This window comes from Heliangelus exortis, chromosome 3 (genome assembly GCF_036169615.1).
Source record: "Heliangelus exortis chromosome 3, bHelExo1.hap1, whole genome shotgun sequence".
NCBI lineage: Eukaryota > Metazoa > Chordata > Aves > Apodiformes > Trochilidae > Heliangelus > Heliangelus exortis.
In genome coordinates this window covers 3,585,090-3,597,678 of record NC_092424.1, presented here as the reverse complement: position 1 = coordinate 3,597,678, position 12,589 = coordinate 3,585,090, and the positions used below count along the sequence as shown (strand labels likewise).

The 12,589-nt window shown below is 39.0% G+C and overlaps 1 protein-coding gene across 1 annotated transcript in view; it reads left to right on the top strand.

Moving 5' to 3' along the window:
* Positions 1 to 12,589, top strand: part of GALNT2 (polypeptide N-acetylgalactosaminyltransferase 2) — a 91,014-nt gene that overhangs the window by 36,754 nt on the left and 41,671 nt on the right. The window contains exon 2 of the mRNA XM_071738944.1: positions 12,305 to 12,395. Coding sequence (XP_071595045.1) covers positions 12,305 to 12,395 — 91 coding nt within the window. The remainder of the gene's footprint in view (positions 1 to 12,304; positions 12,396 to 12,589) is intronic.

Here is a 12,589-nt window from a genome sequence, read left to right as displayed (position 1 = left end):
TTGGAGATGATGTTTTTTTGTTTTTTTTTTGTCTGATGAGAGGGCTCTGAGAAATTTAGTCAACACGGTGGCACTTGGTAATGGAGTGTAAAACTGATTTAAAGACAGCAATCACCTTTTTAACCAGAAAGAAGATTGCCCTCCTGTTGAGGTGATGGTCTAGTCCAATAATGATTGAAAAAGAACAGAGTCTGATCTCAGGTGTGAAGTGGTTTAACTGCTGTGCAAAGCAAGCACCTCAGCTGCCCTGTAAGCAAAGGCATAAATTAAACACATGTTTTCAGGCTGATGCAAGGGGAGAACATGTCAGTGTCTTAAATCATGTAGTTTTTCCTGTGGAATAGCCAGTATAAAATAATCCTCACTCCTTTCCCACCACATCAGCTATTTTGTTCTGTCAGTTCTGCTCCTGTTTTGGTCCTTAAAGAAACAGGTGAAAAATGAAGAGAAGGAAATCCTGTTAATGAAACACAAACTCTTTGTAGTCCTGAAAGCCAAGCTGTTTGTTTTTTTTTTTAATGATTTGTAGTGTTAGATACTTAATACTCACCTGACTGCATCTTGCTTGAAAACCAACACATGAGTGAGTTGGTGCATTCACCCAGAGTAATTGAAATATTTTCTGCAGTGCAGTGATCTTAATATGAAGCCTGCTGGACAAGAATCAAACTGGTAACCACATTCTTGGAGCTAATTTGTGATTTGTAGCTGCCCTTTATTGTAGACATGGGTTAACTTTCCTGACTGTCATGCAGAATTTACTCTCTCCTCTTAAGGGACATTTCTCATTCACCTGACAATGTATTTTTCAGAAAGCTGAACACACCCTTTTATTCTGCCAGCTAAAGTTGAGATAGGTGCTGTGGCTGGGGTTCAAGACAGTTGATACTATTAATTTGTTTTTCCTTAATTTTTGTGAAATCTTACTGCTTCTCCTTTAGATTTTTTTTCTTCATTAACACATCTCTTAATTTTGTAATTTGCTGTTGTGCTGTGATCAGGGATTTCAACTCTTCTTTCTCTTGCCAGAAAGCAGTTAACTTGAGCTAGCAGTAGAAGACAAAAAAGTATTAGGATTTTTGTTGCACTTTTACAAGAGCACTTTTCTACCACAAAGTCTGTGATCAGGGTTCACTTCTGGCTGGTAATATGAAAGGATACTTTTCTCTGTGTGTATGCATGTGAGTGTATATATATATATATAAATATATATTTTGTGCACATATCTTGGTTTTATGTACCCTTCATGACTTCAAGAACAGGTTATGACTTTTACCTCATCTTTTGGCATTTTCCAGTGTTAAAGCTAATATTCCATTTCCAAGTTCTAAAAATCCTTGTTTGAGCTAATGAAGCCTAGGAAATGGTAGCTCATTAAATCCTGAAGAATGGTTTAAATTTTGACTTTTGGAAGTTTCTACCAGTCTCTGGGTTAAGTGGAATCTGAGTTGGAGTTATCTTTCATGTCAAGTTGCTTAATTCCAAAACTTTTCCCTTCTTGGTAGGTTAGAGAGCAGCACAAAAACTTTTTGGGCTGCACCTGGTTTAACCCTTATGCTTGGCTCAGCCTTTGGGTCTGGTTTTCCCCCATCTTTTCTCTCTGTTTCTATGATAAGGGCTCTTTGTGGAGGTTGTGCAAGAGCTCTGCAAAGGGTGTACATTTGGTGACCTCTCCTCTGGGGGATTGCAGATGACCAGACCCTAACTGGAGCAAGCTTTAGTCCCTACCCTCTTCTTGCTGGGCTTTAACATCCAGGAGGTTTCCCAATTTTTTTAAAAAAAATGAGGTTAACTCCAGTGTGCCCATAGAGTGTAAAATTCCCTTCCAGGTTGGTGTTGACAAACATACAGAATTTCTTTTTAAATATCTTCCCTTCTGGTGCTGACAAACATACAGAATTCCTTTTTAAACATCTTCCCCTCTGTCCCTTCAAACTTACTTTCTTACAACCAACTTTGTGTATTATCAGCTCTGCCTTGGAGCTGAAGATAATCTCATTGATGAATCTGATATGCACAGTGGGAATCTGTGTGCAAAACCTTCAAGGACCTAAATCAGATCTAAAGGGCTCTATTTATACATTTGGTATAAAATTCAACTGCTCAAGTGTTGCTTCCCTCTGCATCTCATTATTTGCCTTTACTCAGGACTTAACAAACAGGATCCCAGCTTGAAGGGTTCCATCAGGACAGGCAAAGTAAGGGAGCTCAGTTTGGAAGAAAAGAAGAATAGGGTGCTAGGAGCAGAATGCATTAATTGCAATGCCTAATTTTCTGCCCTGAAGCTGTAGATCTCTCTACAGATCTCTACAGTGGTCCAAATTTTACTAATAGAGGGCTCTGACATTGGTTTCCCATAATGGCATTGTTTGGGTATTAACCAATATTAATTAACCAATTAATTTGTCTTCGTAGACAAAAAAAGCAAGTTGTTTTTTTTTTTTCCCCCACTTGATGCCTTTTTGCAGAACCTTTTGAAGGTGGGATGTGTAGTTTTGTTCTGTGCTGAACAAAGAAAAAGGTCTGGATTGCCTGCTTCAGATACAAATCTTAATACAAGGAATACAGATATCCCTTATCTTTGGAGTGATTGTTTCTTCCTCCTCCCTCTTGTTCTGATTTGTGATAGGAATTGGTTTGATTATGGGACTGAGCTTTGATTTAGTACCCAGTGCATTTCAGATGGACGAGCCTGTCAAGGCAAAACTGAAAGATTTTATTAGCACTTTCCTGTGTGGATTTCACACCATGGAGCATTTGATCTTTGAATGTGATACCATTTACTCTCAGGATTTTAGGGTGGTATTAAGACTCTACTTGCTGTGGTGTCAATATTTTTCTTTTTGAGTTTTAAAAAGATAAGAACCTGCAGTTAAACACTGGTGCTAAACAGGGATACCAAGTTCTGTGCCATGTGCCCAGCACTCGGAGCCTTGGCCATCCAGATGTTGGGATGGAAGGGAAAATAGGCAGAGAGTCACTGAAGGCAGAAGTTGTCTGTCAAGTGCAAGCTTGTCATAAGGTTATTTAGTTAGATGATTCCTAAGTCATTTTTCAGACATCTGGAACTCATTCCATCCATTTCTTTTCAAAGATGCCTTCCTTGAAAGTGATAGAAGGAAATAAAAGTTCGCTTGGTTTTCAGTGGCTCAGTTTTTGAATTTGAAGCTGAACCTTTTCCCCTTTTTAAAAGGCTGGATTTGAAGTCAGTCTCAGTTTTCTGTATTCCTTTTGTTTTCCTAGACAGCAAAGCAATGCTTTTGCATGCTGCAGAACAGATCTGAGACACAGCAGCTTTAATTCCCTATCTTCAGTTTCTTTGTTTGCATGCAGATCTGATCCAGCAAAACATTCAACCCCTTTAACTGTATCTCATTTTTCTTTTCTTCCTCTTTTTTTTTTTTTTTTCCCTTTTTTTTTTCCTCATCCAAGATAGCTCTCTTGGATTTTAGGTTCTTGTTTTGTTGTAATTCCTCCTTCCTTTACTATCAAACCATGGATGTGTCTGCACGTTTACACATTCTTGCATTTCTGATAGATGCATATCCTTTTGATCTCTGTTACTTTTGCAGGTTTAAGTATTTATAAAACAAACAAACTGAAAAGAACTTTGTTCTAATAGCTTTCCTTTTCTGCTCTGTGCTTGAAGATGTGGGGTTTTTATAAGATTTTTTTTTTTCCTTTCCATTCTTCCCTTCTGTCCCAGCTGGTTCCTGTATTGCAGCTGAAGGATTGCCTTCTGCTTCCTTCAGAAGCATCTAGTTGGAGAACTGGAAATGCCAGGGTTATTGGAAAACTTTGGTATACTCAAGTTATTGGATGCATGTGTTTGAAGTTGAATTCTGCTTATTTATTTTGTCCTTCACTTTTCTTTCCATTACTTGACCCCAGTTTCCTGGACTTCCAGAAGAGACATTTTCACGTATGTAAATATTAAAACAAAGCACCACGCCCCTTGCTTTCTGTGTTGGCTTTTTTTTTTTTTCCTTTTTACTTCTATTAAAAAAAGCCTTTTTTTTTCCTTTCCTTTAGAGAGACAATCTTAGAGCTAAGAGCAAGCAGTGATGAGTTGAATTCAAAGAGGATTAGAGACAGGACTTTGAAATACAGGCTAATTCATCAGACACTTCTGATATTGTAGAATTAACCAGAGATGGCATTAAATCATGCTTGAGCATTTGTTGGAGTAATTGCCTTCTTTCAAGCAGAAAAATATGTAGTGTTTCTGAGTGATGGGTGGTTTAATGTTGTAACTAAACTCATAATCCTTTTGGTGTAATGTGAACACCCTTTTCAGAACTTTTTTCTCTGCTTCCCTCACACCAGTGACTAATCTTGTGGTTTTAAAAAAAGCCCAACCAGTGAAAAAATAAATCCATATATCCATGCCCCTTCAGTTCAGTGTCAGACCAGCCAAAGGAATCTCATCCCTCCATCTGCCACCCCAGTGTCCATCAGGGGAGAAGGGGGGACAGTCCAGTGTCAGGATGGAGAGGGGTGAAATCTGAGCAGCCCTTAAAGCAGCTGCCAGGGTAAGAAACACTTTGCAAAGCATTGCAGCATTTTAAGATGAGATTGGCCTTTTGGTTTCTTCCTCTTGCTGGGCAAGTTCTTCTGTGGTATTTTTCATCATCTGTAAGTAAAACCAGCTGGGATTGTTAAACAGGGGTTTAGACTAATCTGGTTAATTTTTATTTTTATTTTTTTGAATGGCTAACGTGCCCACTCCTGGATCTGAATTGGAGTCTGTGCACTTGTATTAAGCTACCTGAATGTTCAGATTTCCCTGGGAAATCTGGGGAAATTTCTTTAAAAGAAAATGAACGTGCACAGTGATTCTCAGACAAGAGCTATGGACTCTGAAAGGAGCAGGTAGTGTTTGTGCATCAAGCTGTGCCCTGCTTTTTGGAGGGATCTGTCACTATTTTTTGTACCTTATCCCATTCCAGAAATGGATCAATTCAATCAAAAAAATTCAGACAGTCTTTGCAAACATTATTAAGTGTAGGAAAAGGAGTAGGTATGAGGCATAGTAAAAGTAATACTGCTGCCTGCCTATGTATCTCAGAACATTTGGACCCATAGGAGACAGGATGATAAAATGTTCCCTGGATCTGGACATACCAATAAGCTGCTTTTAGCAAGTCACCAATGATCAAGTTTTGTGATGTCTTCCTGACTCATCTTTTCTTGCTGTTGAAGTTTGTTCTTGCTGGCATATGCATAACATCAGATCACTCAGCTGCTTTTGATTGATGATTTATGATTAATATATTCTTGGGTTCCTTCCAATCCAACTCAACTAAAAGAGCAGTGTAAATGCCATTGCTGCTGAGTGTGCACTTACTGTGTAATTTATGGAATTATGTCCATTTTAAACAATGATTTTTAAAAAAGCAAATGACATTTCTTTCAACATTTAATTAATTTTTTTCCCTCCTCACCTAAGAGTGTCTGTTCATTGTTGGCTCTTGTCATTTGACTTAAGTTTATTGTCCCCACAAATCTAAAATGAAGTTCCATCAGAATTTCCAGTTGGTCTCATTTGCTGTACAAATCAGTTTTCTGCTGCAAAGGTGAATCAGAGCCTCCTCAGAGAATATCTGTGTATACATCCTGACCAGAAACTTCAGACTAAGCCTTGGTTTTGACTGTACTGTTCCAAGTTAACAAAGTGTCAGGTTTTATAGTTGTTTTGGAAGCTCAAATAGTGCCTGTAAGCTCTGAAGTATGTATTTTGCCATAAGGAAAGGTAAAATTAGCAGAGAAGGTAGGGCACTGAGGCATCTCATTTTGTCTGGAGATTACAGTTTATAGGAATTGGCATTTTCAGAATGTTTTGACTGTATCCACTGAGATGTTTAACCCTAAACATTTCCTATGTTTATGGATTGCCTATATATGGAACCATCAAAGCATAATCTTGATTACTTACACACATTCCCCTCCTTTTTTTTAAACTTAAAATTCCCTTCCTGTGTGCATGAGGGGGGATGTATGTTTATTCCCTCCTGCTGGAAGCTTCAATTTTTGTTTTGAATATTCAGCCATCTGAAAGGAATGTACTCCTGACAGCAATTTACTTAAACCGAGTAGAGAAATAAGGATGAAAATTAATTTTTACTGTAATAGCTTCAGACATTACGTCTAAGGATGTTAGTCAAGTATCACAAAGTGTGGTTTTTCAGTGGTTTTGTTTATTTATGGTGTACATGGAAATGTCTGTTTTATTAATGCTAAGCAAGTTTGCAATCAAAACAAGTCAGCATTTGTTTGGGGGATATTTCCTGCTTCTCTTGCCGGGAAGAAACAGCATTCCAGGCATTTTCAGAGCACTCTTTATCTCTGCTTCCTACAAAACGTTTTTGCTGACGTGGTTGCTCCATAATGTGATTAAATTTAATTGCTCAAGTGCTTGCCATGGATGTAGGAAAGCAGAATTCATTTACTCCAGCAAGAGAAGAGTCCTGGAGTCCTGTTGCTCAAGTTCTCCTGGAAGGCAGTGACTGAGCATTGGGTCAGAAAGTGAGGAAGGTGCTGAAAGTTCTCCTGGGAACTGGTCCTCGAGCTGGTGCTCAGTTATTCTGTAAGCATCTGTTTCATAGATTGTAAACCAAATTGAGGGGAAAAAGAGAGGTGGGTATTAAAGAAGAGCTTTGGGTGTCTGAATCTGCCTGGTGCTGAGTTCTTCTCATAGGTGAAAAAGCTCTCAGTGCTTGCTGTAGGGATCTGGATTGGAGCAGCATTAAACTGTTCCAGTGCCAAGTGCTGCTGTACAGAACATCCAAGTGCTTCTGTGTGTCTGGCCCCAAGTACACCAACAGAAGTGGATGAAGTGCTGAGAGGAGTGTCAGTCTGCAGCAAAATTTCCATCTGATTTCAGGGATCTGTGCTGCAGGAGGCAGGGAGACCTTGTATTAGGCCAGCTGGATCAAAGGATGCTCTTTGAAGATGCTGCCAGGGTTGAGTTTCCTCTCAGAAAATCATCAGCAGAAGAAAATCTGTCTGTGGTTGGCCCATGGCCAACATCTTAAAAAGCAAACAACAAAACACATTTACCCTTAGCACATATTTTCTCCAGTGAAGCCACATTTCTCAGTTATACAGGATGCAGATTGAATGTGTGCTACCAAGGCAAATAAAAATTGGTTTCACCCTGGAATTTGTTTCACTCTGTAATTCCCTGCTCTGTCCTCTCTGTGAACTTTGTTTTGAGAAGTTGTGCTGGTAGGTGGGGATGAGCAAAGCAGTTGCCTTGGTCAGCGCCCATCACCATAGAATCCTAGAATCCTAGAACTGGCTGGGTTGGAAGGGACCTCAGAGCTCATCAAGTCCAACCCTTGATCCACTCCCACTGCAGTTCCCAGCCCATGGCACTGAGTGCCACATCCAGGCTCTTTTGAAATATCTCCAGGGATGGAGAATCCACCCCTTCCCTGGGCAGCCCATTCCAATGGCTGAGCACCCTCTCCGGAAAGAAATTCTTTCTCATGTCCAACCTAAACCTCCCCTGGCACAACTTGAGACCTCTTGTGCCCTCTTGTCTTGCTGAGAGTTGCCTGGGAAAAGAGCCCAACCCCCCCCTGGCTCCAACCTCTTTTCAGGGAGTTGTAGAGAGTGATGAGGTCTCCCCTGAGCCTCCTCTTCTCCAGCCTCAACACCCCCAGCTCCCTCAGCCCTTCCTCACAGGACTTGTGCTGGATCCCTTCCCAGCCTCCTTGCTCTTCTCTGGACCTGCTCCAGCACCTCAATCTCCTTCCTGAGCTGAGGGGCCCAGAACTGGACACAGGACTCAAGCTGTGGCCTCCCCAGGGCTGAGCACAGGGGCAGAATCCCTTCCCTGGACCTGCTGGCCACGCTGTTCCTGAGCCAGCCCAGGATGCCATTGGCCTTCTTGGCCACCTGAGCACACTGCTGGCTCATGGTCACCTTCCTGGCAATCCAGACTCCCAGGTCCCTCTCTGTCTGGCCTCTGTTGCTGGCCTTTGGCTACAAGGTTTTCCTCCTCCTTGCCATTTCCATGGAAGAGACAGGGAAGAGCTGGCCAGGGAGCAGCCACATCTCCCAGCCATCTCTGGGGTTTGAATATTGCATTTTGCTCAGGATTTGGGGTGTCAGTGAGAGGGAGGGCTGGTGTTGGAAGTACACTCAGCTCCCACTGGAGCTGTTTTCAGTCCCAAGTGCCTGGCTGAAGGCTCCCCTTGACTTGCCACTTTTTGAGGTGTGTGAGTGATACCTTCATTTATCTTGTGATGTCCATGGTGGGAAGTTGTTGATAGGAAGCCCGTGAAGGGTAGAGATCTCTGCTGTAATGGGTTCTAATACATAGCAGTTAAATGTCAAATCCATGCAACTTGAAAATTCACTTAAAAAAAAAAAAAAGTACTGGAAGACAGAAATAGGAAAAGCAGTAGTGGTTTTAAGTGTTTTTAGTATAGCAGCAATACCTAGAGACCTGAATCAATGTAATATCTTTCTTTTTTGTCTGTGTGCCAAGTGAAATAAGAATTGATAAAAAGCTAATTGCTCTGCAGTGCTGGTAAGGAATGAAGGATTCTGTGCAAACAAATACACCAGAAGGGTAAATGATCTGGAAGACCTAAGTAATGGTAATTAAATTACCATTAATGTATGTCTGTGTATAATTACATTTTTCGTAACTAAAATGTCACCAGCCATAAATTTCTTGTTGAATATGGTTGTGTCTTCTTGTAGATGTGTTAGAAGTGCTGCAAAAATGTGTTGGAGTCTTGTGTTGCGTTTGTCCCACCTCATCCTCCCCCCATCCTGCAAACATGCAATTAATCATTTAATGAAACTGATTTTGGGGAGTCTGATTGTTGAAACTTTAATTTCTTATTGCATCTTTGTCATAGCTCCTATTCAGACTGCTGAGTTTTCTTGGAGTGGGTGAGTTGGGCAGGAAAGATGTGGCAATAGCAAGGTTTGTAAAGTGATGGAAGCTTTTTGAAGCATCAGTTGACAGTATCCTGAAGGAAGAAAGTGGCTGCACTTTAGTGGTTATTCCACCTAAGAAATAAAACACCCCTAAAACCCAAGAAACTTAGATTCACTTTAACCATAATGAATGGTGGTGCTGGTTTGCAAGGGATGTTGTGACAAATTCTAAGTATGTATCACCTTAATTTCTGAGCTTTTGGAGTAACAGAGGAATTTAGAGTAGTGAATTTAAAAATTACATTTAGTTTACATTTATTTGGTGCAGCTAAAATATTACAAGACTGTGTATTTCCCACTGAATGGAGGAGAAAGGATGCAATTTTTCTTTTTTGCATGTCATCTGGTACTGAATCAGAAAAGAGTGGAAACAGTGACATGTAAAATTGATGTATGCCAAATCCCCACAACAAGTTGGCATTTACTTATTTTGCTGTTGCTATATGTGTCCTGGCCTGAGAAAAGAACTGGATGAGTAACAACCAAAACTGCATTACTGGAGTGGCATTCCAAGTCCATCCAGTGGTTGTGTCTATGCTAGCTGGCCAGCTCCCTTTTATTTTTTAATAAGCTCAAAATACTATTTTAATACACTCAAAATACAGGTGTATTTACAGCATTTACATATTTAGGTTGCAGCCTGACATTGTCATCTTTTTTTAGCATGTCAGGAAAATAGTATTTCCAAGTATTGAGTACTAATAGTATTTCAATATATAAAAAGGCACTTGTCTTTTTTGGCTTTTTTTAATTATTATTATTATTATTATTATTATTATTATTATTATTATTATTATTGTTATAATATCTGGCTTGTTCTCACAGCTAAAGAGCTGTGCCATGTATTGCACCAAGGTAACATGCTGAAGCAATTTACAATCAGATTTGTAAAGAAATTGGTTGTATTTCTGTCTGTGGTTTCAGTGTCTGCTTTCTTCTCCTTTTGAGCACTTGAGTTCTCTCTAAAGGATGTAAAATATTGGTTGCCTGGATTGCCCAATTTTATTTCCAGTTGCTTTGTTGGTGAAAATGAATGCTTATAGCAGAACATCAGGTTTAGCTGGGAAATAAATTTAAAAAATAATTAGAATAGATTACTTTTTAAAAAATTATTCATTTTTATTAGAATAAAAATACCCTAGACCAAGGTTATAAATGTTTGAGGTTATTATCCCATTATCCCATATTCTCCTATCACTCTGCTGTTTTTGTAGGGTATCCTAGGAGGTGACCATCTATCAATCTTAAGTGGGACTGTTCATCCTGGCAGCCTGGCTCCCCTCAGAATTCCTGAAGGCTTCACCCAAGTTATTTACCTAGAAGCTTGAAATTTATAAGAATTGAAAATGTCATTTAACTGTTAGGTCTAAAGCTCACCTTTGCCTTTGGTAGTTGGTGTTAGTCACACAACAAACAAAACCATAAGAAAACACCACAACCACCACCACCAAAAAAAAAAAACCAAAAAACTTGATACATAATAATCTCAATGGCCAAACTCCTCAGCTAGGACAATTAATAGACACTTTTTCCCTGAAAAATTTAATATTTGTTAATTCTCTTTAAGAGAATGACTGATTTTTTTCTAACTTCAGGAGAAATGACAGTAATTTATTCAGTAATTTATTTTTTTTTAGTTGTTGGATGGATGTTTTGCATTTCTTTTTCAACTTGCAGAGCTGTTTTTTAAAAGCTCATTAGTGTAATCTGGGACAGTGAAGAGCTTGGTGGAATTTTGCACAATTTGACATTCTTACTGGGAAGGCTTTTCTTTCAGCATATGGTTGATACTTGCACTTAATCCATAGAGTTGCTGTCTTTACTTTTTTTTTTTTTTTTTTTTTTTTTTTTTTTTTTTTTTTTTTTACTTTTTTTTTTTCTTTCTTTTGCTTTCTTTAAGCATAATTGATCTCCAGAAGGCAAAATAATCCAAAGCATGGCCCGTGTGGTGAATGTTATAATGTACAAATTTTATCTCTGATGTTCTCAATACCGAATTCTATGAAAAACTTGCATTTGTAGCATTTAATTCTTAACTATTTTAGAAAAACTTTTCTTTTTCTTCCTCCAAGATATTTTCAGCTATTAGGGCCTACCTAGTGTAGACACTTAAGCTGAATTTGCTTTGGAAAAGTCACACATGCCTGGGGACATCCTGAAATTGGATTATTTCTGGGTTAAATGGTCCCCAGCCTGAAGTTGCCTTGTTCCAACTACCCAAAGAATTCCCAATTATTGCCATCATCCTCTTCTGGAAGCTTGGGCTTGTTCCTAGAAGAAATATGAACCTTGCTGCCCTGCTTTTGGTGCCTGGTAATATTTCTAGGTGTGCTTGATTTATTAATATAGGAGAGTAGTGCATCTTTTTGCATAATCTTGTACAGGTGTTGCCTTATTGGGGTTGTGCAAATAAACCCCATGGTATAATTGGGGCTTCCTTCAGCAGAGACTTGGAAAAGCCAACAGAATTTCCTTTGGCAAGTGTGTGATAACCACAGAAGCTGATGGGATTTAACTCATTTGGCTAAAGGCAGTGTTCATACAGCTGCTAATTATACTTTTTTTTTTTTTTTAAGTTACCCTTTTCTCCTTTTCTTCCAAATGCACGTGGTGATAAGGGCCCGATTTGAGCTTGGTGTCTTGTATGGTTTTTGGTAACCAGCATACAAGAATGTTTTTCTCTTCTGAATCTGTAAATCTTAATTTCAAAATCAATGTTGGAAATTGGTGGGAAGAGGAGATAAAACTTACTAATTTTCCCCCCTTGTCCCCCTTTTCCTTCTCTAAATGGGTATGGTCAATATCACTGGAATCACACATCCAGTGGAGTTTCCTGTTAACCTGATGTTAAACTCCACTGAAATGAACACCTGAAAACAGCAATTTTTTTTTTTTTTAGTTGGAAAGCTGCCACTTTGCATATTATAACTGCTAGATATCCTGATTTCTGTGTTTCAGCCAACTTTCCTGATTGGCCTATTCCTTGCTAGAGGCTTTCTCTTCAGGTTATGTTTATTCTTTTTGCCTGATTTGCTCATTTGAGTAATACTGATTTTTTTTTTTTTTTTTTTTTTTTTTTTTTTTTTTTTGTTAATAAGCTAGTATTTCATTTTTCCTAAATGCAAAAGCCTGTCTTACATTTGTGTTCTATTTATTATGTTTTTCAAGTAAGGAAGGAAATAATGAACCTTGCTCCTAAAACCCAACGTCGGCTTCTTGGACCACTTCATGAGTTTAAACACGTGAATTTAAACACACAAAGCATAGTGCCTGGTGTTTTGCTTTGAAAGCAGAAAATTTACATCCATTAAGGAGATCATTTTAAAGATTATGTATTTTTTTTCAGGAGGACCCCAATGATATCGACCCCAAAAGGAAAGACGTGCGTGGCAGTGATGGGGAGGACAAAGCACAGAGCGTGGAGACACTACCTCCAGGTACTGCTGTAACATTTGTTCTGAAAGATCCATTAGCCATAAAACATTGATTCTTGAAAGCCATAAAACATAGCAGTTGTTCTGCTTCATTCTTTGGAGCTTGGAAGTGCTGGGATTATTTTAGACAGATGTACTACTTTGTTCTTAAAGCTTCAGCTGCCTTAAATCTTCACTGCTCCCGTGGGTTGGAAGCC